The sequence below is a fragment of the Oncorhynchus keta genome, unplaced genomic scaffold, assembly GCF_023373465.1.
Source record: "Oncorhynchus keta strain PuntledgeMale-10-30-2019 unplaced genomic scaffold, Oket_V2 Un_contig_18504_pilon_pilon, whole genome shotgun sequence".
Lineage (NCBI taxonomy): Eukaryota > Metazoa > Chordata > Actinopteri > Salmoniformes > Salmonidae > Oncorhynchus > Oncorhynchus keta.
In genome coordinates, this window is record NW_026280953.1 from 34368 (window position 1) to 60627 (window position 26260).

The window sequence follows — 26260 nt, forward strand, 5'->3', positions numbered from 1 at the left end:
CCAGACCAGTTTAAAAAGCAGTATCAGTCAGAAGACAGACAGTGAGGAATCAGATTTAGATTGTATTGAGTATACAGTCCACACCATATCTATTTAGACAGTGAGGAATCAGATTTAGATTGTATTGAGTATACAGTCCACACCATATCTATTTAGACAGTGAGGTATCAGATTTAGATTGTATTGAGTATACAGTCCACACCATATCTATTTAGACAGTGAGGTATCAGATTTAGATTGTATTGAGTATACAGTCCACACCATATCTATTTAGACAGTGAGGTATCAGATTTAGATTGTATTGAGTATACAGTCCACATCATATCTATTTAGACAGTGAAGCTAACATTTTAAATGTGGCTCTATACACCAACATTTTGGATTTGAGGTCAAATGTTTCATATGAGGTGACAGTTTATAATGTCACCTTTTATTTGAGGATATTTTAATACATATCTGTTTAAATGTTTAGAAGAATTAAAGCATTTTATGTTTCTAGTCCCCCATTTGAAGAAGTCATAAGTATTCTGACACTTAAAGTGTATTAAATTAGTCAAAAGTTTATCTGGTCCCATATTCCTCGAACACAATGAGACATCAAGCCTGTGACGCCTTGACTGAGAAAGATCATGAATGAATCATGAATAATAATGAGTGAGAAAGTTAGAGGCTACAACAAAACATGCTAACCTCTCACCATTACCAATAACAGAGACTACAACAAAACATGCTAACCTCTCACCATTACCAATAACAGAGACTACAACAAAACATGCTAACCTCTCACCATTACCAATAACAGAGGCTACAACAAAACATGCTAACCTCTCACCATTACCAATAACAGAGACTACAACAAAACATGCTAACCTCTCACCATTACCAATAACAGAGGCTACAACAAAACATGCTAACCTCTCACCATTACCAATAACAGAGGCTACAACAAAACATGCTAACCTCTCACCATTACCAATAACAGAGACTACAACAAAACATGCTAACCTCTCACCATTACCAATAACAGAGGCTACAACAAAACATGCTAACCTCTCACCATTACCAATAACAGAGGCTACAACAAAACATGCTAACCTCTCACCATTACCAATAACAGAGGCTACAACAAAACATGCTAACCTCTCACCATTACCAATAACAGAGGCTACAACAAAACATGCTAACCTCTCACCATTACCAATAACAGAGGCTACAACAAAACATGCTAACCTCTCACCATTACCAATAACAGAGGCTACAACAAAACATGCTAACCTCTCACCATTACCAATAACAGAGGCTACAACAAAACATGCTAACCTCTCACCATTACCAATAACAGAGGCTACAACAAAACATGCTAACCTCTCACCATTACCAATAACAGAGGCTACAACAAAACATGCTAACCTCTCACCATTACCAATATAAGGTGACATTCTGTACTGTCACCTAATATGAAACATTATATCTCAAATCCAAAATGCTGGAGCACCACATTTAAAACTGTAAGCTTCACTCTCCAAACACATATGGTGTGGACTATGTGTGTCTGGTAAACACATGTGGATCTGGTGAACAGTTATCACTTGTTGACCAACTACAGGAATACTGACCTCAGAGTCTCCAGTTTACAGTGGGGATTCCCCAGTCCAGCAGAGAGCAGCTTCACTCCTGAATCCTTCAGGTCATTCTTACTCAGATCCAGCTCTCTCAGGTGTGAGGGGTTTGACTCCAGAGCTGAGACCAGAGAAGCACAGCCTTCCTCTGTGACTCCACAGCCTGACAGCCTGACAAAGAGATCATCATGACTTCACAAACACACTGTTAATTTAACACCAGTAGTGTAGAAGGACAATGGTAGATGCATTTGGTTTATTCTCTCAAAGAACATATAGATTCATCTTCCATCTCCTAGAATTGTATGGTCATATTGTTATACTAATGTGAAAATCAATGCATTTATTCAATATTATTCAATATAATATTATATACATATTATAATCCAGATTACTCAAAAATTAATATTTCTTCCTGATGATTAGTTCTGATATTTACTCACAGAACAACTCTGGAGGCTTTGACCACTGGCAGCAGCCTCAGAAGACCTTCCTCTGATCTGGAGTATTTCTTCAGGTCAAACACATCCAGCTCCTTTTCTGAAGTCAGCAACACAAAGACCAGAGCTGACCACTGTGCAGGTGACAGGTTGGGTTTTGAGAGACTTCCTGATCTCAGGTATCTTTGGATCTCCTCCACTAGAGAATGGTCATTCAGTTCATTCAGACAGTGGAACAGATTGATGCTCCTCTCTGGAGAGAGATCCTCCCCGATCTTCTCCTTGATGTACTTGACTGTTTCTTCATGGCTCTGTGAGCTGCTTCTTGTCTTTGTCATTAGACCTTGTAAGTGCTTCTGATTGGACTCCAGTGAGAGGCCCAGAAGGAAGCGGAGGAAAAGGTCCAGGTTTCCCGTCTCACTTTGTAAGGCTTTATCCACAGCACTCTTGTAGAAAGTAACTTCAGGCTCGTCGTTTGTTTGCAGTTTGTCCATTAGATTCTCATTGTTGTTGATGAATGAGAGGAACAGATATACAGCAGCCAGAAACTCCTGAATGCTCAGATGAACAAAGCAGTACACCTTGTCCTGGTACAGCACACACTCCTCTTTAAAGAACTGTGTGCACAATCCTGAGTACACTGAGGCTTCATTGACATCAATGCCAGCCTCTTTCAGGTCTTCTTCATAGAAAATCAGATTGCCCTTCACAAGCTGTTGAAAAGCCAGTTTTCCCAGTGACAGAATGCTCTCTTTATTCCAGTGTGGACCTGTCTCTTCTTTCCCAAGATACTTTTCATTCTTCTGTTTGGTATGAAACACCACAAGGTGTGTGTACATCTCAGTCAGAGTCTTGGGCATCTCTTCTCTCTTATGTTTCAGCATGTGTTCAAGGACTGTTGCAGAAATCCAACAGAAGACTGGAATGTGGCACATGATGTGGAGGCTCCTTGATGTCTTTATGTGTGAGATGATTCTGCTGGCCAGGTCCTCATCACTGAATCTCTTCCTGAAGTACTCCTCCTTCTGTGGGTCATTGAACCCTCGTACCTCTGTCACCTGGTCAACACACCCTGAAGGGATCTTATTGGCTGCTGCAGGTCGGGTAGTTATCCAGATGAGAGCAGAGGGAAGCAGATTTCCCTTGATGAGATTTGTCAGCAGAACATCCACTGAGGTTGACTCTGTGACGTCCCAACAGATCTTGTTCTTCTGGAAGTCTAGGGGCAGTCGGCACTCATCCAGACCATCAAAGATGAACATAACTTTGTACTTGTTGTAGATGGAGATTCCTGATTGTTTGGTTTCCATTGAGAAGTGATTAAGAAGTTCAATCAAAGTGTGTTTGTCGCCTTTCATCAAATTCAGCTCCCGAAAAGGGAATGAAAATACAAATTGGACATCCTGATTTGCTTTTCCTTCAGCCCAGTCCAGAATGAACTTCTGCACAGAGACTGTTTTTCCAATGCCAGCGACTCCCTTTGTCAGCACAGTTCTGATAAGTTTATCTTGTCCAGTTAAGGGTTTGAAGATGTCGTTACATTTGATTGGAGTCTCTGGTCTTGCTTGTTTCCTGGTTGTTGTCTCAATCTGTCTCAGCTCATGTTCATTATTGACCTCTCCTGTTCCACCCTCTGTGATGTAGAGCTCTGTGTAGATCTTATTGAGAAGTGTTGGGTTTCCTTGTTTAGCGATCCCCTCAAATACACATTGAAACTTCTTCTTTAGATTAGATTTGAGTTCACGTTGGCAAATCACAGCAAGCTCATCTGAATCTAGAAATAACACAGAGGATATTAATATTACATATGTTTTAATGCCTACAGTATTGTAGTACTGTTATAAAGTTGTACATTATAATAATTCATTCTCTTAACTGACTGTATTTATGTGTAAATGTTTTCATAATGCATTACAGACTGGTGTGACTGATTATATTATTATTGGTATTATTGATGGTATTATTAATATTCTCTCTCTCTCTAAATGAATCACCACAACACATCCCTGCTGCTACTTGATGAGGTCACTAGGTGTTGTGTTAAGGCTGCTACAATATCATTGAGTTACACAGCTACTTTAACTGTACTTTAGCTACATCTTTTAAATGTTATAAAACATCATTCAACATGAGGCAAACAGATCTTACATTTCTCCAGTGTGTCAGCAAGCTCATTCTGGTTAATTTTCCTCAGGATGTGCAGTGTGATCTTCAGAGCTGCCTCTCTGGCACTGCTCTCCTGCTTCTCATCATCAGCATCCACCACTTCCTTATCCTGCTGCTGACTCTCAAAGCCTTCTGGGAGTTCTGGCCTAAGAATCCTCTTGAACATCTTCAGCTCGTTCTTCACAAATATCATAATTTTCTCTTCAAGCAACTGAAATAAATCAAGTAAATTAGTTATGCAAGAGACTAAATGCTTTCTCATTAACACATTAATGAATGATTGACAGATCAACTTTACTTGAGGTAAACAAAAACAAATGTACATAACAGGACCACATACACTGAATATGGAGGCCAGGTCTGTTTGATGACTCTGGGAAGACTGACCACTGAGAATCTCTGACTCTGATCTCTCCTGTTGGTTTCTGTGGACAAAACATGAGATTACATCTCCTCATCCAGGGAGTGCACACACACACAAACACACACATACACACATACACACACACACTGAGGGAATGTTGTGTTTGTTTAATATTGTTTTAGGACTATGAAAATGGACAATATGATGAGCCTATGGATTATGAAAACAACAACAATAAATGGGAAAATGGGAGGAGAAATGACTAGAGACAGTGTTGTTTAACTCACTGACCAGGACCCATGAGTTCTTCTTACCTTTGTTCAGTAGAAAAGTCTCCCTTTCTAAACTCTATAGGTTTTATAGGAATTATAGACTGCCTTCTCCTGGTGTCGTTACTCGTTACTTAGCGACGCGAGCGTTCTAGTCAGTCTGTCAGCCCCGCTAAAAGGCTGGTGTTGTTACTCTGCCTTCTCCGGGGGATGTTGAGGTAAATTTACTAACCGGGAGGGTTGAATGATGTAATTTATTGGAGGGCTGGAAGACGCACTCTCGGGGTTGTTTACTCACAATATCAGATATTAAGATGAATTTTATAATGAATGTATACTGAGGTTGAGGATCTGACTAGTGATTATTTACCCGGGGTTCAATACCTGCTATTGAGGCGCCCTGAAAATAATATTCAAAAGTTCGGTCCTTGGACACAGAGGGTTTAAACACTAAAGTTACCGTCCATCTAGTGAAGAGAGGAGAACCTGACAGAGGTAGCCAGCATCCGTCAACGAGAGAGGGAGAAGCCTCACCGGGATTTAACAGGTGGAAGAAACAACCGGGGAGCTCCATCGGTCCACAAGAAATGCAGACAGCCGGTGATGATGTAGTGGTAGCTATGGTAACTAGGATGCTGCTGGTAGAGTAGCTAGCTAGATTACCGAGCTGTACCGACTAGCTAGGATAACTAGGATGCTGCTGGTAGAGTAGCTAGCTAGATTACCGAGCTGTACCGACTAGCTAGGATAACTAGGATGCTGCTGGTAGAGTAGCTAGCTAGCTTACCGAGCTGTACCGACTAGCTAGGATAACTAGGATGCTGCTGGTAGAGTAGCTAGCTAGCTTACCGAGCTGTACCGACTAGCTTGGTTAGTTAGCAGGTCATTCGTCTGTCCCTCGTCTCGATGATGATGACGAATCCGGTGAACCACAAATTGAAACAAGGATAGAGAGTGAAAAGGATCTGGCTACACTCATACTGTCCCTGACCGTAAAGAAAAAAGCTAATTGAACATTAAACTTCGGCGTTTCAACACTGTAACAAACTCCGTCGTTATTCCCCAAGATCACCTCAGTCCACTCTGCGCGCAACCGGACAATATCCTTGGCGCCACACCGAACGTGGACGTGGACAGTTCTGTACGGGGACGCGGACAGTTCTGTACGGGGACGCGGACAGTTCTGTATGGGGACGCGGACAGTTCGGTACGGGGACGCGGACAGTTCTGTACGGGGACGCGGACAGTTCTGTACAGGGACGGGGACAGTTCTGTACGGGGACGTGGACGTGGACAGTTCTGTACGGGGTCGCGGACAGTTCTGTACGGGGACGCGGACAGTTCTGTACGGGGACGCGGACAGTTCTATATGGGGACGCGGACAGTTCTGTACGGGGACGCGGACAGTTCTGTACGGGGACGCGGACAGTTCTCTACGGGGACGCGGACAGTTCTGTACGGGGACGCGGACAGTTCTGTACGGGGACGCGGACAGTTCTGTACGGGGACGCGGACAGTTCTGTACGGGGACGCGGACAGTTCTGTACGGGGACGCGGACAGTTCTGTACGGGGACGCGGACAGTTCTGTACGGGGACGCGGACAGTTCTGTACGGGGACGTGGACAGTTCTGTACGGGGACGAGGACAGTTCTGTACGGGGACGCGGACAGTTCTGTACGGGGACGAGGACAGTTCTGTACGGGGACGCGGACAGTTCTGTACGGGGACGCGGACAGTTCTGTACGGGGACGCGGACAGTTCTGTACAGGGACGGGGACAGTTCTGTACGGGGACGCGGACAGTTCTGTATGGGGACGCGGACAGTTCTGTACGGGGACGAGGACAGTTCTGTACGGGGACGCGGACAGTTCTGTACGGGGACGTGGACAGTTCGGTACGGGGACGCGGACAGTTCCAGAACGCGGACATGAGCAGTGCAACACAATCAACTGAACCCAGTCTTTACAGTGGATTACATTAGTAATATTCATTTTGTATTATTATGTAAAACAAACATTCTTATGTTTTTTTTATAACAATATGTTGAGATCTGGGTCCATACCCACAAAGCGTCTCGGAGTAGAACTTTGGTCGTATAAGTGCTGAGAATAAAGACAGTTTACACTTATGGGTATAAATTAAAGCTATGCATGAAGTCTCTAGTCCCACCTAGTCGGCAGATATTTAGGACACATCGTGAGCTGTCCTAAGTAGTTAAGAGTTAACAGCAGGTGTCTTGATAATACTATAGAATAATGCAGTGAGTCAATGGTTCCTGCGTCACATGTAATTGCTTTGTAGTAGTTAAAAATTATGTTTTATATTTCTATATGATCAATCTATAAATAATATAGACCTACATGCAACAGTATGTCTTGTGTTTTTCGCAAAGATTTATGTATAATAATTATGTATAACAAGTGATACCACATTTGTCTGTGGCGGTAGGTAGCCTCATGGTTAGAGTGTTGGGCCAGTAACCGAAAGGTTGCTAGATTGAATCCCTGAGCTGACAAGGTAAAAATCTGCCCCTGAACAAGGCAGTTAACCACTGTTCCTAGGCAGCCATTGGAAATAACATCTTCTAACCATGTGTATGTAACCAATAACATCTGCTAACCCTGTGTATGTAACCAATAACATCTGCTAACCCTGTGTATGTAACCAATAACATCTGCTAACCCTGTGCATGTGATCAATAACATCTGCTAACCATGTGTATGTGACCAATAACATCTGCTAACCATGTGTATGTGACCAATAACATTTGCTAACCATGTGTATGTGACCAATAACATCTGCTAACCATGTGTATGTAACCAATAACATCTGCTAACCCTGTGTATGTGACCAATAACATCTGCTAACCATGTGTATGTGACCAATAACATCTGCTAAACAGGTGTATGGGACCAATAACATCTGCTAACCATGTGTATGTGACCAATAACATCTGCTAACCATGTGTATGTAACCAATAACATCTGCTAACCATGTGTATGGGACCAATAACATCTGCTAACCATGTGTATGTGACCAATAACATCTGCTAACCATGTGTATGGGACCAATAACATCTGCTAAACAGGTGTATGGGACCAATAACATCTGCTAACCATGTGTATGGGACCAATAACATCTGCTAACCATGTGTATGTAACCAATAACATCTGCTAACCATGTGTGTGTGACCAATAACATCTGCTAACCCTGTGTATGTGACCAATAACATCTGCTAACCCTGTGTATGTAACCAATAACATCTGCTAACCATGTGTATGTGACCAATAACATCTACTAACCATTTGTATGTAACCAATAACATCTGCTAACCATGTGTATGGGACCAATAACATCTGCTAAACAGGTGTATGGGACCAATAACATCTGCTAACCATGTGTATGGGACCAATAACATCTGCTAAACAGGTGTATGGGACCAATAACATCTGCTAACCATGTGTATGGGACCAATAACATCTGCTAACCATGTGTATGTAACCAATAACATCTGCTAACCATGTGTGTGTGACCAATAACATCTGCTAACCCTGTGTATGTGACCAATAACATCTGCTAACCCTGTGTATGTAACCAATAACATCTGCTAACCATGTGTATGTGACCAATAACATCTACTAACCATTTGTATGTAACCAATAACATCTGCTAACCATGTGTATGGGACCAATAACATCTGCTAAACAGGTGTATGGGACCAATAACATCTGCTAACCATGTGTATGGGACCAATAACATCTGCTAACCATGTGTATGTAACCAATAACATCTGCTAACCATGTGTGTGTGACCAATAACATCTGCTAACCCTGTGTATGTGACCAATAACATCTGCTAACCCTGTGTATGTAACCAATAACATCTGCTAACCATGTGTATGTGACCAATAACATCTACTAACCATTTGTATGTAACCAATAACATCTGCTAACCATGTGTATGTAACCAATAACATCTACTAACCATGTGTATGTAACCAATAACATCTACTAACCATGTGTATGTGACCAATAACATCTGCTAACCATGTGTATGTAACCAATAACATCTGCTAACCATGTGTATGTAACCAATAACATCTACTAACCATGGGTATGTAACCAATAACATCTACTAACCATGTGTATGTGACCAATAACATCTGCTAACCCTGTGTATGTGACCAATAACATCTACTAACCCTGTGTATGTAACCAATAACATCTGCTAACCATGTGTATGTAACCAATAACATCTGCTAACCATGTGTATGTGACCAATAACATCTACTAACCATGTGTATGTGACCAATAACATCTACTAACCATGTGTATGTAACCAATAACATCTGCTAACCCTGTGTATGTGACCAATAACATCTGCTAACCCTGTGTATGTGACCAATAACATCTGCTAACCCTGTGTATGTTACCAATAACATCTGCTAACCATGTGTATGTGACCAATAACATCTGCTAAACAGGTGTATGGGACCAATAACATCTGCTAACCATGTGTATGTGACCAATAACATCTGCTAACCATGTGTATGTAACCAATAACATCTGCTAACCATGTGTATGGGACCAATAACATCTGCTAACCATGTGTATGTGACCAATAACATCTGCTAACCATGTGTATGGGACCAATAACATCTGCTAAACAGGTGTATGGAACCAATAACATCTGCTAACCATGTGTATGGGACCAATAACATCTGCTAACCATGTGTATGTAACCAATAACATCTGCTAACCATGTGTGTGTGACCAATAACATCTGCTAACCCTGTGTATGTGACCAATAACATCTGCTAACCCTGTGTATGTAACCAATAACATCTGCTAACCATGTGTATGTGACCAATAACATCTACTAACCATGTGTATGTAACCAATAACATCTGCTAACCATGTGTATGTAACCAATAACATCTACTAACCATGTGTATGTAACCAATAACATCTACTAACCATGTGTATGTGACCAATAACATCTGCTAACCATGTGTATGTAACCAATAACATCTGCTAACCATGTGTATGTAACCAATAACATCTACTAACCATGTGTATGTAACCAATAACATCTACTAACCATGTGTATGTGACCAATAACATCTGCTAACCATGTGTATGTGACCAATAACATCTGCTAACCATGTGTATGTGACCAATAACATCTGCTAACCATGTGTATGTGACCAATAACATCTGCTAACCATGTGTATGTGACCAATAACATCTGCTAACCATGTGTATGTGACCAATAACATCTGCTAACCATGTGTATGTGACCAATAACATCTGCTAACCATGTGTATGTGACCAATAACATCTGCTAACCATGTGTATGTGACCAATAACATCTGCTAACCATGTGTATGTGACCAATAACATATGCTAACCATGTGTATGTGACCAATAACATCTGCTAATCATGTGTATGTGACCAATAACATCTGCTAACCATGTGTATGTGACCAATAACATCTGCTAACCATGTGTATGTGACCAATAACATCTGCTAACCATGTGTATGTGACCAATAACATCTGCTAACCATGTGTATGTGACCAATAACATCTGCTAACCATGTGTATGTAACCAATAACATCTATTAACCATGTGTATGTAACCAATAACATCTGCTAACCATGTGTATGTAACCAATAACATCTATTAACCATGTGTATGTAACCAATAACATCTGCTAACCCTGTGTATGTGACCAATAACATCTGCTAACCCTGTGTATGTGACCAATAACACCTGCTAACCATGTGTATGTGACCAATAACATCTGCTAACCCTGTGTATGTGACCAATAACATCTGCTAACCCTGTGTATGTGACCAATAACATCTGCTAACCCTGTGTATGTGACCAATAACATCTGCTAACCCTGTGTATGTGACCAATAACATCTGCTAACCCTGTGTATGTGACCAATAACATCTGCTAACCCTGTGTATGTGACCAATAACATCTGCTAACCCTGTGTATGTAACCAATAACATCTGATAACCCTGTGTATGTGACCAATAACATCTGCTAACCCTGTGTATGTGACCAATAACATCTGCTAACCCTGTGTATGTGACCAATAACATCTGCTAACCCTGTGTATGTGACCAATAACATCTGCTAACCCTGTGTATGTAACCAATAACATCTGCTAACCCTGTGTATGTGACCAATAACATCTGCTAACCCTGTGTATGTGACCAATAACATCTGCTAACCCTGTGTGTGTGACCAATAACATCTGCTAACCATGTGTATGTGACTAATAACATCTGCTAACCCTGTGTATGTGACCAATAACATCTACTAACCCTGTGTATGTGACCAATAACATCTGCTAACCCTGTGTATGTGACCAATAACATCTGCTAACCCTGTGTATGTGACCAATAACATCTGCTAACCCTGTGTATGTGACCAATAACATCTGCTAACCCTGTGTATGTGACCAATAACATCTGCTAACCCTGTGTATGTGACCAATAACATCTGCTAACCCTGTGTGTATGACCAATAACATCTGCTAACCATGTGTATGTGACTAATAACATCTGCTAACCCTGTGTATGTGACCAATAACATCTACTAACCCTGTGTATGTGACCAATAACATCTGCTAACCCTGTGTATGTGACCAATAACATCTGCTAACCCTGTGTATGTGACCAATAACATCTGCTAACCCTGTGTATGTGACCAATAACATCTGCTAACCCTGTGTATGTGAACAATAACATCTGCTAACCCTGTGTATGTGACCAATAACATCTGCTAACCATGTGTATGTGACCAATAACATCTGCTAACCCTGTGTATGTGACTAATAACATCTGCTAACCCTGTGTATGTGACCAATAACATCTGCTAACCCTGTGTATGTAACCAATAACATCTGCTAACCCTGTGTATGTGACCAATAACATCTGCTAACCATGTGACCAATAACATCTGCTAACCATGTGTATGTGAATAACATCTGCTAACCCTGTGTATGTGACCAATAACATCTGCTAACCCTGTGTATGTGACCAATAACATCTGCTAACCCTGTGTATGTGACCAATAACATCTGCTAACCCTGTGTATGTGACCAATAACATCTGCTAACCATGTGTATGGGACCAATAACATCTGCTATCCATGTGTATGTGACCAATAACATCTGCTAACCATGTGTATGTGACCAATAACATCTGCTAACCATGTGTATGTGACCAATAACATCTGCTATCCATGTGTATGTAACCAATAACATCTGCTAACCCTGTGTATGTGACCAATAGCATCTGCTAACCATGTGTATGTGACCAATAACATCTGCTAACCATGTGTATGTGACCAATAACATCTGCTAACCATGTGTATGTGACTAATAACATCTGCTAACCCTGTGTATGTAACCAATAACATCTGCTAACCCTGTGTATGTGACCAATAGCATCTGCTAACCATGTGTATGTGACCAATAACATCTGCTAACCATGTGTATGTGACCAATAACATCTGCTAACCATGTGTATGTGACTAATAACATCTGCTAACCCTGTGTATGTAACCAATAACATCTGCTAACCCTGTGTATGTGACCAATAGCATCTGCTAACCATGTGTATGTGACCAATAACATCTGCTAACCCTGTGTATGTGACCAATAGCATCTGCTAACCATGTGTATGTGACCAATAACATCTGCTAACCATGTGTATGTGACCAATAACATCTGCTAACCATGTGTATGTAACCAATAACATCTGCTAACCATGTGTATGTGACCAATAACATCTGCTAACCATGTGTATGTGACCAATAACATCTGCTAACCATGTGTATGGGACCAATAACATCTGCTAACCATGTGTATGTGACCAATAACATCTGCTAACCATGTGTATGGGACCAATAACATCTGCTAAACAGGTGTATGGAACCAATAACATCTGCTAACCATGTGTATGGGACCAATAACATCTGCTAACCATGTGTATGTAACCAATAACATCTGCTAACCATGTGTGTGTGACCAATAACATCTGCTAACCCTGTGTATGTGACCAATAACATCTGCTAACCCTGTGTATGTAACCAATAACATCTGCTAACCATGTGTATGTGACCAATAACATCTACTAACCATGTGTATGTAACCAATAACATCTGCTAACCATGTGTATGTAACCAATAACATCTACTAACCATGTGTATGTAACCAATAACATCTACTAACCATGTGTATGTGACCAATAACATCTGCTAACCATGTGTATGTAACCAATAACATCTGCTAACCATGTGTATGTAACCAATAACATCTACTAACCATGTGTATGTAACCAATAACATCTACTAACCATGTGTATGTGACCAATAACATCTGCTAACCATGTGTATGTGACCAATAACATCTGCTAACCATGTGTATGTGACCAATAACATCTGCTAACCATGTGTATGTGACCAATAACATCTGCTAACCATGTGTATGTGACCAATAACATCTGCTAACCATGTGTATGTGACCAATAACATCTGCTAACCATGTGTATGTGACCAATAACATCTGCTAACCATGTGTATGTGACCAATAACATCTGCTAACCATGTGTATGTGACCAATAACATCTGCTAACCATGTGTATGTGACCAATAACATCTGCTAATCATGTGTATGTGACCAATAACATCTGCTAACCATGTGTATGTGACCAATAACATCTGCTAATCATGTGTATGTGACCAATAACATCTGCTAACCATGTGTATGTAACCAATAACATCTGCTAACCATGTGTATGTGACCAATAACATCTGCTAACCATGTGTATGTAACCAATAACATCTATTAACCATGTGTATGTAACCAATAACATCTGCTAACCATGTGTATGTAACCAATAACATCTATTAACCATGTGTATGTAACCAATAACATCTGCTAACCCTGTGTATGTGACCAATAACATCTGCTAACCCTGTGTATGTGACCAATAACACCTGCTAACCATGTGTATGTGACCAATAACATCTGCTAACCCTGTGTATGTGACCAATAACATCTGCTAACCCTGTGTATGTGACCAATAACATCTGCTAACCCTGTGTATGTGACCAATAACATCTGCTAACCCTGTGTATGTGACCAATAACATCTGCTAACCCTGTGTATGTGACCAATAACATCTGCTAACCCTGTGTATGTGACCAATAACATCTGCTAACCATGTGTATGTAACCAATAACATCTGCTAACCATGTGTATGTGACCAATAACATCTGCTAACCATGTGTATGTGACCAATAACATCTGCTAACCATGTGTATGGGACCAATAACATCTGCTAACCATGTGTATGTGACCAATAACATCTGCTAACCATGTGTATGGGACCAATAACATCTGCTAAACAGGTGTATGGAACCAATAACATCTGCTAACCATGTGTATGGGACCAATAACATCTGCTAACCATGTGTATGTAACCAATAACATCTGCTAACCATGTGTGTGTGACCAATAACATCTGCTAACCCTGTGTATGTGACCAATAACATCTGCTAACCCTGTGTATGTAACCAATAACATCTGCTAACCATGTGTATGTGACCAATAACATCTACTAACCATGTGTATGTAACCAATAACATCTGCTAACCATGTGTATGTAACCAATAACATCTACTAACCATGTGTATGTAACCAATAACATCTACTAACCATGTGTATGTGACCAATAACATCTGCTAACCATGTGTATGTAACCAATAACATCTGCTAACCATGTGTATGTAACCAATAACATCTACTAACCATGTGTATGTAACCAATAACATCTACTAACCATGTGTATGTGACCAATAACATCTGCTAACCATGTGTATGTGACCAATAACATCTGCTAACCATGTGTATGTGACCAATAACATCTGCTAACCATGTGTATGTGACCAATAACATCTGCTAACCATGTGTATGTGACCAATAACATCTGCTAACCATGTGTATGTGACCAATAACATCTGCTAACCATGTGTATGTGACCAATAACATCTGCTAACCATGTGTATGTGACCAATAACATCTGCTAACCATGTGTATGTGACCAATAACATCTGCTAACCATGTGTATGTGACCAATAACATCTGCTAATCATGTGTATGTGACCAATAACATCTGCTAACCATGTGTATGTGACCAATAACATCTGCTAATCATGTGTATGTGACCAATAACATCTGCTAACCATGTGTATGTAACCAATAACATCTGCTAACCATGTGTATGTGACCAATAACATCTGCTAACCATGTGTATGTAACCAATAACATCTATTAACCATGTGTATGTAACCAATAACATCTGCTAACCATGTGTATGTAACCAATAACATCTATTAACCATGTGTATGTAACCAATAACATCTGCTAACCCTGTGTATGTGACCAATAACATCTGCTAACCCTGTGTATGTGACCAATAACACCTGCTAACCATGTGTATGTGACCAATAACATCTGCTAACCCTGTGTATGTGACCAATAACATCTGCTAACCCTGTGTATGTGACCAATAACATCTGCTAACCCTGTGTATGTGACCAATAACATCTGCTAACCCTGTGTATGTGACCAATAACATCTGCTAACCCTGTGTATGTGACCAATAACATCTGCTAACCCTGTGTATGTGACCAATAACATCTGCTAACCCTGTGTATGTAACCAATAACATCTGCTAACCCTGTGTATGTGACCAATAACATCTGCTAACCATGTGACCAATAACATCTGCTAACCATGTGTATGTGAATAACATCTGCTAACCCTGTGTATGTGACCAATAACATCTGCTAACCCTGTGTATGTGACCAATAACATCTGCTAACCCTGTGTATGTGACTAATAACATCTGCTAACCCTGTGTATGTGACCAATAACATCTGCTAACCCTGTGTATGTAACCAATAACATCTGCTAACCCTGTGTATGTGACCAATAACATCTGCTAACCATGTGACCAATAACATCTGCTAACCATGTGTATGTGAATAACATCTGCTAACCCTGTGTATGTGACCAATAACATCTGCTAACCCTGTGTATGTGACCAATAACATCTGCTAACCCTGTGTATGTGACCAATAACATCTGCTAACCCTGTGTATGTGACCAATAACATCTGCTAACCATGTGTATGGGACCAATAACATCTGCTATCCATGTGTATGTGACCAATAACATCTGCTAACCATGTGTATGTGACCAATAACATCTGCTAACCATGTGTATGTGACCAATAACATCTGCTATCCATGTGTATGTAACCAATAACATCTGCTAACCCTGTGTATGTGACCAATAGCATCTGCTAACCATGTGTATGTGACCAATAACATCTGCTAACCATGTGTATGTGACCAATAACATCTGCTAACCATGTGTATGTGACTAATAACATCTGCTAACCCTGTGTATGTAACCAATAACATCTGCTAACCCTGTGTATGTGACCAATAGCATCTGCTAACCATGTGTATGTGACCAATAGCATCTGCTAACCATGTGTATGTGACCAATAACATCTGCTAACCATGTGTATGTGACTAATAACATCTGCTAACCCTGTGTATGTAACCAATAACATCTGCTAACCCTGTGTATGTGACCAATAGCATCTGCTAACCATGTGTATGTGACCAATAACATCTGCTAACCCTGTGTATGTGACCAATAGCATCTGCTAACCATGTGTATGTGACCAATAACATCTGCTAACCATGTGTATGTGACCAATAACATCTGCTAACCATGTGTATGTAACCAATACCATCTGCTAACCATGTGTATGTGACCAATAACATCTGCTAACCATGTGTATGTGACCAATAACATCTGCTAACCATGTGTATGTGACTAATAACATCTGCTAACCCTGTGTATGTGACCAATAACATCTGCTAACCATGTGTATGGGACCAATAACATCTGCTATCCATGTGTATGTGACCAATAACATCTGCTAACCATGTGTATGTGACCAATAACATCTGCTAACCATGTTGTGACGGCCCTGAATTTTTCTGAACCGTCTCAGTGCAGCTCCTTCCAATAGGGCGCTTTCCCTTTAATTCCCAATTAAATAGCCAGCATCAGCGGCACGAAAGTGGGGTTGTGATGGAGACGTGCATGAGGATGTGTTCAACCCTCAGTTCCGAAGCTTCTCTATTCCGTTTGTTTTGTTGCCGTTAAACGTGTGTTTTGTAGCCTAAGAGAGTTTACCCAGGATCGGATCCACTCATCGCGTCCCTGGACTACACCTCTCCGTTCTTCGTGGCCTTTCTCCGCTGGAGATCTATTGGCGGATTGGATTGTCTGACTGACCGACTGACTACCACCTTTTTGTATACGGTATTTCATTTGTTTGGATGTGATGTATACTGTGATTTATGTAGTTAGTTGTAGTTGAGGACTTAATTAACAGTTGATCCGCTTTAAAGTTCTGTGGTAAAGTAATTGTTATATTGATTGTATGTTTAATACTGGGTTTACGCTACACTGAATGAACGGACAAACATCGCGTGACAAAAGTCACTTGAGTTCACTGAACTCCTTTACCGGGCAGGACTCTTTTTAGGCCCGAGGTACAGGACATTTCTGGAGGAACCAGAACTCATTGTGATATTATTATATGTGTGTGTGTAATCATTGTTGTTGCTAATACAACCCACGCAACAGAATATAGTTGTTTTTGAAGTTCTTTCCAATGTTTTAAGGGTTTATGAAAAGTTTATTTCCATCCTGACTTTTACATAAGTCCTTTGTATTGGTGTAGACTTGACGGACCAGATGGGACTCATTCCCACCCAAACTAAAAGGAGAAACCAATGTTTTCTCTGGTAGGCACAACCTACCTGGCACCCCTATAAATAATAACCTCAAGTCAAAACCGTTACAATGTGTATGTGACCAATAACATCTGCTATCCATGTGTATGTAACCAATAACATCTGCTAACCCTGTGTATGTGACCAATAGCATCTGCTAACCATGTGTATGTGACCAATAACATCTGCTAACCATGTGTATGTGACCAATAACATCTGCTAACCATGTGTATGTGACTAATACCATCTGCTAACCCTGTGTATGTAACCAATAACATCTGCTAACCATGTGTATGTGACCAATAACATCTGCTAACCCTGTGTATGTGATCAATAACATCTGCTAACCATGTGTATGTGAATAACATCTGCTAACCATGTGTATGTAACCAATGACATCTGCTAACCATGTGTATGTAACCAATAACATCTGCTAACCCTGTGTATGTGACCAATAACATCTGCTAACCCTGTGTATGTGACCAATAACATCTGCTAACCCTGTGTATGTGACCAATAGCATCTGCTAACCCTGTGTATGTGACCAATAGCATCTGCTAACCCTGTGTATGTGACCAATAGCATCTGCTAACCCTGTGTATGTGACCAATAACATCTGCTAACCCTGTGTATGTGAATAACATCTGCTAACCCTGTGTATGTGAATAACATCTGCTAACCCTGTGTATGTGACCAATAACATCTGCTAACCCTGTGTATGTGACCAATAACATCTGCTAACCCTGTGTATGTAACCAATAACATCTGCTAACCCTGTGTATGTAACCAATAACATCTGCTAACCATGTGTATGTGACCAATAACATCTGCTAACCCTGTGTATGTGACCAATAACATCTGCTAACCCTGTGTATGTAACCAATAACATCTGCTAACCCTGTGTATGTAACCAATAACATCTGCTAACCATGTGTATGTGAATAACATCTGCTAACCATGTGTATGTAACCAATAACATATGCTAACCATGTGTATGTGACCAATAACATCTGCTAACCATGTGTATGTGAATAACATCTGCTAACCATGTGTATGTAACCAATAACATCTGCTAACCCTGTGTATGTGACCAATAACATCTGCTAACCATGTGTATGTGACCAATAACATCTGCTAACCATGTGTATGTAACCAATAACATCTGCTAACCATGTGTATGTAACCAATAACATCTGCTAACCCTGTGTATGTGAACAATAACATCTGCTAACCATGTGTATGTAACCAATAACATCTGCTAACCATGTGTATGGGACTAAGTTTGTTTATGTGTTGGCTTTATGTTCTGTGTTTGTGACCAGTGAGCTAAGATAAGGCGTGGCTTTACCTAGCATAGACTTACAGATGACCTGGAGCCAGTGGGTTTGGCGGTGAATATGTAGTGAGGGCCAGCCAACAACAGCATACAGGTCGCAGTGGTGGGTAGTGTATGGGGCTTTGGTGACAAAACGGATGGCACTGTGATAGACTGCATCCAGTTTGCTGAGTAGAGTGTTGGAGGCTATTTTGTAATTGACATCGCCGAAGTCGAGGATCAGTAGGCTAGTCAGATTTACGAGGGTATATTTGTCAGCATGAGTGAAGGAGGCTTTGTTGCGAAATAGGGAGCCGATTCTAGATTTAATTTTGGATTGGAGATGCTTAATGTGAGTCTGGAAGGAGAGTTAACAGTCTAACCAGACACCCAGGTATTTGTAGTTGTCCACGTATTCTAAGTCAGAACCGTCCAGAGTAGTGATGCTAGTCGGGGGGGCGGGTGCAGGAAGCAATCAGTTGAAGAGCTTGCATTCAGTTTTACTTGGGTATGAGTTAACAGAATACAACCTTTTAAAAGTTAGATTTTTAAAACCTTGTCTGTTTTGTGCTCTGGGATTTGTAGAACCTGTGTTTAACATTTTGAACACAAACACGCTATTTGTATCAATACCAGGAGTATTTACTCTGTGATTAGAAACCTGGTATATACCAGGAGTATTTACTCTGTGATTAGAAACCTGGTATATACCAGGAGTATTTACTCTGTGATTAGATACCTGGTATATACCAGGAGTATTTACTCTGTGATTAGATACCTGGTATATACCAGGAGTATTTACTCTGTGATTATATACCAGGAGTATTTACTCTGTGGTTAGATACCTGGTATATACCAGGAGTATTTACTCTGTGATTAGATACCTGGTATATACCAGGAGTATTTACTCTGTGATTAGATACCTGGTATATACCAGGAGTATTTACTCTGTGATTATATACCAGGAGTATTTACTCTGTGATTAGATACCTGGTATATACCAGGAGTATTTACTCTGTGGTTAGATACCTGGTATATACCAGGAGTATTACCTCTGTGATTAGATACCTGGTATATACCAGGAGTATTTACTCTGTGATTATATATACCAAGAGTATTTACTCTGTGATGTTGGCAGTATCATAGACTGGAGTCTTCATGGACAGACTGCTGTCTCTCTGTGAATACATACCTGGTATATACTATAGATACCTGGTATGTACCATGAGTACTACTTACCCTGTAAATGCAGAAAAGTCTCCATCTTCGCAATCATAGAAAACGTCCATAGACCCGTCACTCTTCACGGACAGACAGCTGGGTGAGTCTGGTCTCTCCTGATGGATTGGGCTTCAACACAACAGAAACAGACCGTCAGTCTCTAGTCTAATGTAGACTAAAGATGATGATGGCTTCAACACAACAGAAACAGACCTTCAGTCTCTAGTCTAATGTAGACTAAAGATGATGATGGCTTCAACACAACAGAAACAGACCTTCAGTCTCTAGTCTAATGTAGACTAAAGATGATGATGGCTTCAACACAACAGAAACAGACCTTCAGTCTCTAGTCTAATGTAGACTAAAGATGATGATGGCTTCAACACAACAGAAACAGACCTTCAGTCTCTAGTCTAATGTAGACTAAAGATGATGATGGCTTCAACACAACAGAAACAGACCTTCAGTCTCTAGTCTAATGTAGACTAAAGATGATGATGGCTTCAACACAACAGAAACAGACCTTCAGCCTCTAGTCTAATGTAGACTAAAGATGATGATGGCTTCAACACAACAGAAACAGACCTTCAGTCTCTAGTCTAATGTAGACTAAAAATGATGATGTCTTCAACACAACAGAAACAGACCTTCAGTCTCTAGTCTAATGTAGACTAAAGATGATGATGGCTTCAACACAACAGAAACAGACCTTCAGTCTCTAGTCTAATGTAGACTAAAGATGATGATGGCTTCAACACAACAGAAACAGACCTTCAGTCTCTAGTCTAATGTAGACTAAAGATGATGATGGCTTCAACACAACAGAAACAGACCTTCAGTCTCTAGTCTAATGTAGACTAAAGATGATGATGTCATGTCACTGATACCAGGTCAGAGACAACATATGTAGTTAATAAAACATGCCAAGAGATTTATGTCTGTCCCCACATTGTCCCCACAGTGTCCCCACATTGTCCCCACATTGTCCCCACAGTGTCCCAACAGTGTCCCCACATTGTCCCCAAGTGTCCACACATTGTCCCCACAGTGTCCCCACAGTGTCCCCAAGTGTCCCCACAGTGCCCCCACAATGACCCCACAGCGCCCCCAAGTGACCCCACAGTGCGTTGTTGAACATCCTAAAGGTTTCAGATCAGTGGTTTCCAGCCAACACTATATATCCATTTTCAGAAAAGTAAATTAGCTTTTATTGTTTAAAGAAATTATGAATAAAATGTGTGTTTTTTTCCACTAATCACAGCATGGGGTTGTTCAATGACAGACATGCATTTGTTAAAAATCACTTGATGGTTTCCTTTCAAAGAGACAAATAATCATGTTTTATTTCCTGAATGCTATATATCTGTCTCACTCTCAGAGAAATCAGTAGTACTGCTAGGCTTTACACAGTAATAATATATATCTGCCTCACTCTCAGTGAAATCAGTAGTACTGCTAGGTTTACACAGTAATAATATATATCTGTCTCACTCTCAGAGAAATCAGTAGTACTGCTAGGCTTTACACAGTAATAATATATATCTGCCTCACTCTCAGTGAAATCAGTAGTACTGCTAGGCTTTACACAGTAATAATATATATCTGTCTCACTCTCAGAGAAATCAGTAGTACTGCTAGGCTTTACACAGTAATAATATATATCTGCCTCACTCTCAGAGAAATCAGTAGTACTGCTAGGTTTTACACAGTAATAATATATATCTGTCTCACTCTCAGAGAAATCAGTAGTACTGCTAGGTTTTACACAGTAATAATATATATCTGTCTCACTCTCAGAGAAATCAGTAGTACTGCTAGGTTTTACACAGTAATAATATATATCTGTCTCACTCTCAGAGAAATCAGTAGTACTGCTAGGTTTTATACAGTAATAATATATATCTGTCTCACTCTCAGAGAAATCAGTAGTACTGCTAGGTTTTATACAGTAATAATATATATCTGTCTCACTCTCAGAGAAATCAGTAGTACTGCTAGGCTTTACACAGTAATAATATATATCTGTCTCACTCTCAGAGAAATCAGTAGTACTGCTAGGTTTTACACAGTAATAATATATATCTGCCTCACTCTCAGAGAAATCAGTAGTACTGCTAGGCTTTACACAGTAATAATATATATCTGCCTCACTCTCAGAGTAATCAGTAGTACTGCTAGGTTTTACACAGTAATAATATATATCTGTCTCACTCTCAGAGAAATCAGTAGTACTGCTAGGTTTACACAGTAATACTATATATCTGCCTCACTCTCAGAGTAATCAGTAGTACTGCTAGGTTTTATACAGTAATAATATATATCTGCCTCACTCTCAGAAAAATCAGTAGTACTGCTAGGTTTTACACAGTAATAATATATGACTGCATTAAAGTATGAACTGTAGGCTGTAGGTCTATTTCAATCATATTGTTCAGTATATTGAGTTATATTTTGCTACTTGTAGACAACTGTCTGTATTTTGTCTCAATATATTTAATGATGTGTATCCTAACATGAACACAATGATGTGCCAAATCTGTGATTTAGTGCATTTCTTGGGGGTAAGCATTAGAATAACCGCCTCAGTATTTGCAGCCAGAGGGGAGAACCTGATCCGTGGTCAGTATTGTGACATAATTATAATGTTAAGAACATATTTGAATGGAGAAAACTGATCTGAGAGCAGCGTTCCCTTTCTTTCCATCCTGTCAGTATTGATAAATGCTCCACCAGACGTGATACCTTGTTGTGCTGCTGATCCAGTTTCTACTGGTCTGACTGAGGATATGAACTCTGACCTGTTCACCAGATGTGATACCTTGTAGTGCTGCTGATCCAGTTTCTGCTGGTCTGACTGAGGATATGAACTCTGACCTGTTCACCAGATGTGATACGTTGCCCTTGTACGTTGTAAATAAAAACAAATATATTCCTTGGAAATAGGAACACAAAATAAAAATAATGACACTATAAGGAGAACCAGTACTGAGTCAATGTGCAGGGTACCAGGTAGTTGAGGTAATAATGAGACTATAAGGAGTACCAGTACTGAGTCAATGTGCAGGGTACCAGGTAGTTGAGGTAATAATGAGGCAATAAGGAGAACCAGTACTGAGTCAATGTGCAGGGTACCAGGTAGTTGAGGTAATAATGAGACTATAAGGAGTACCAGTACTGAGTCAATGTGCAGGGTACCAGGTAGTTGAGGTAATAATGAGACTATAAGGAGTACCAGTACTGAGTCAATGTGCAGGGTACCAGGTAGTTGAGGTAATAATGAGACTATAAGGAGTACCAGTACTGAGTCAATGTGCAGGGTACCAGGTAGTTGAGGTAATAATGAGACTATAAGGAGTACCAGTACTGAGTCAATGTGCAGGGTACCAGGTAGTTTAGGTAATAATGAGACTATAAGGAGTACCAGTACTGAGTCAATGTGCAGGGTACCAGGTAGTTGAGGTAATAATGAGACTATAAGGAGTACCAGTACTGAGTCAATATGCAGGGTACCAGGTAGTTTAGGTAATAATGAGACTATAAGGAGTACCAGTACTGAGTCAATGTGCAGGGTACCAGGTAGTTGAGGTAATAATGAGACTATAAGGAGGACCAGTACTGAGTCAATGTGCAGGGTACCAGGTAGTTGAGGTAATAATGAGACTATAAGGAGTACCAGTACTGAGTCAATGTGCAGGGTACCAGGTAGTTTAGGTAATAATGAGACTATAAGGAGTACCAGTACTGAGTCAATGTGCAGGGTACCAGGTAGTTGAGGTAATAATGAGACTATAAGGAGTACCAGTACTGAGTCAATGTGCAGGGTACCAGGTAGTTTATGTAATAATGAGACTATAAGGAGTACCAGTACTGAGTCAATGTGCAGGGTACCAGGTAGTTGAGGTAATAATGAGACTATAAGGAGTACCACTACTGAGTCAATGTGCAGGGTACCAGGTAGTTGAGGTAATAATGAGACTATAAGGAGTACCAGTACTGAGTCAATGTGCAGGGTACCAGGTAGTTGAGGTAATAATGAGACTATAAGGAGTACCAGTACTGAGTCAATGTGCAGGGTACCAGGTAGTTGAGGTAATAATGAGACTATAAGGAGTACCAGTACTGAGTCAATGTGCAGGGTACCAGGTAGTTGAGGTAATAATGAGACTATAAGGTGTACCATTACTGAGTCAATGTGCAGGGTACCAGGTAGTTGAGGTAATAATGAGACTATAAGGAGTACCAGTACTGAGTCAATGTGCAGGGTACCAGGTAGTTGAGGTAATAATGAGACTATAAGGAGTACCAGTACTGAGTCAATGTGCAGGGTACCAGGTAGTTGAGGTAATAATGAGACTATAATTGAGGTAATATCCACATGTAGGTAGGTGTAAAAGTGACTACGCAATCTGGATAGAGTTTACATCTCCACATCCAGGGAGTGCACACACACACACACACACACACACACACACACACACACACACACACACACACACACACACACACACACACACACACACACACACACACACACACACACACACACACACACACACACACACACACACACACACACACACACACACAGGGAGGGAATGTTGTGTTTGTTTAATATTGTTTTAGGACTATGAAAATGGACAAAAGGATGAGCCTATGGATTATGAAAACAACAACAATAAATGGGAAAATGGGAGGAGAAATGACTAGAGACAGTGTTGTTTAACTCACTGACCAGGACCCATGAGTTCTTCTTACCTTTGTTCAGGAGAAAAGTATCCCTCTCTAAAGTGTATAGGGTAATTCATAGACTGGTCACTCTTCATGGACACACAGCTGGGAACAGGGGAGGCTGGTCTCTCCTGCTTGATTGGTCTTCAACACAACAGAGACAAACATTACATCTCTCATCTCCTCTGAGATCAGATGGGTGTAATATGTGTTCAATGAAAATGAACATTGTATGCAACGTTGTAGGCAACATTATTGGCAAGGGACTTGATGCCTACTATGTCAAAGATATTTAGAGTTGTTAAACGGGTGTGAAGAGTGTGTTGATGTAACAGTTATATTGTCAATATTCTGCTGGTAACAACCATCACAATTGGTTAAAAGATGCATTCCATTATATTAGTCAATAATTAAGAGAAGGCAAAGTGGTTGTGTAAAAATTCTATCAAATGTCTGACATTGCAACGAGTACAGTCAGGGTGCCGCGGAACCCCTGCAGTACCTCCACAGACCCCGGATTAAGAACCCCTGCAGTACCTCCACAGACCCTGGATTGAGAACCCCTGCAGGACCTCCACAGACCCCGGATTGAGAACCCCTGCAGTACCTCAACAGACCCCGGATTGAGAACCCCTGCAGTACCTCCACAGACCCTGGATTGAGAACCCCTGCAGGACCTCCACAGACCCCGGATTGAGAACCCCTGCAGTACCTCCACAGACCCCGGATTGAGAACCCCTGCAGTACCTCCACAGACCCTGGATTGAGAACCCCTGCAGGACCTCCACAGACCCCGGATTGAGAACCCCTGCAGTACCTCCACAGACCCCGGATTGAGAATCCCTGCAGTACCTCCACAGACCCCGGATTGAGAACCCCTGCAGTACCTCCCCAGACCCCGGATTGAGAATCCCTGCAGTACCTCCACAGACCCCGGATTGAGAACCCTGCAGTACCTCCACAGACCCTGGATTGAGAACCCCTGCAGGACCTCCACAGACCCCGGATTGAGAACCCCTGCAGTACCTCAACAGACCCCGGATTGAGAACCCCTGCAGTACCTCCCCAGACCCCGGATTGAGAACCCCTGCAGTACCTCCACAGACCCCGGATTGAGAACCCCTGCAGTACCTCCACAGACCCCGGATTGAGAACCCCTGCAGTACCTCAACAGACCCTGGATTGAGAACCCTGCAGTACCTCCACAGACCCCGGATTGAGAACCCTGT

The 26260-nt window shown here is 41.0% G+C and overlaps 1 protein-coding gene and 1 long non-coding RNA gene across 14 annotated transcripts in view; one reads left to right on the forward strand and one right to left on the reverse strand.

The window, feature by feature from the left end:
* The window catches only part of LOC127920151 (NLR family CARD domain-containing protein 3-like), a 41125-nt gene that overhangs the window by 5663 nt on the left and 9202 nt on the right, over positions 1-26260 (reverse strand). Inside the window, 8 exon segments of the mRNA XM_052503945.1 lie at positions 1617-1790; positions 2063-3833; positions 4208-4436; positions 4566-4650; positions 20322-20432; positions 25059-25533; positions 25709-25778; positions 26093-26197. Of these exon segments, the coding sequence (XP_052359905.1) occupies positions 1617-1790; positions 2063-3833; positions 4208-4436; positions 4566-4650; positions 20322-20432; positions 25059-25126 (2438 nt within the window). The 5' untranslated portion in view covers positions 25127-25533; positions 25709-25778; positions 26093-26197.
* LOC127920152 (uncharacterized) lies at positions 23282-25052 on the forward strand. Of its 13 annotated transcripts, XR_008105260.1 has the most exons (6): positions 23282-23375; positions 23439-23762; positions 23826-23888; positions 24015-24131; positions 24195-24446; positions 24510-25052. It is a non-coding gene; the product is annotated as an uncharacterized LOC127920152 (long non-coding RNA). The 13 variants fall into 13 exon arrangements; XR_008105252.1 differs by having other exon boundaries at positions 23439-23951; XR_008105249.1 differs by having other exon boundaries at positions 23439-23888.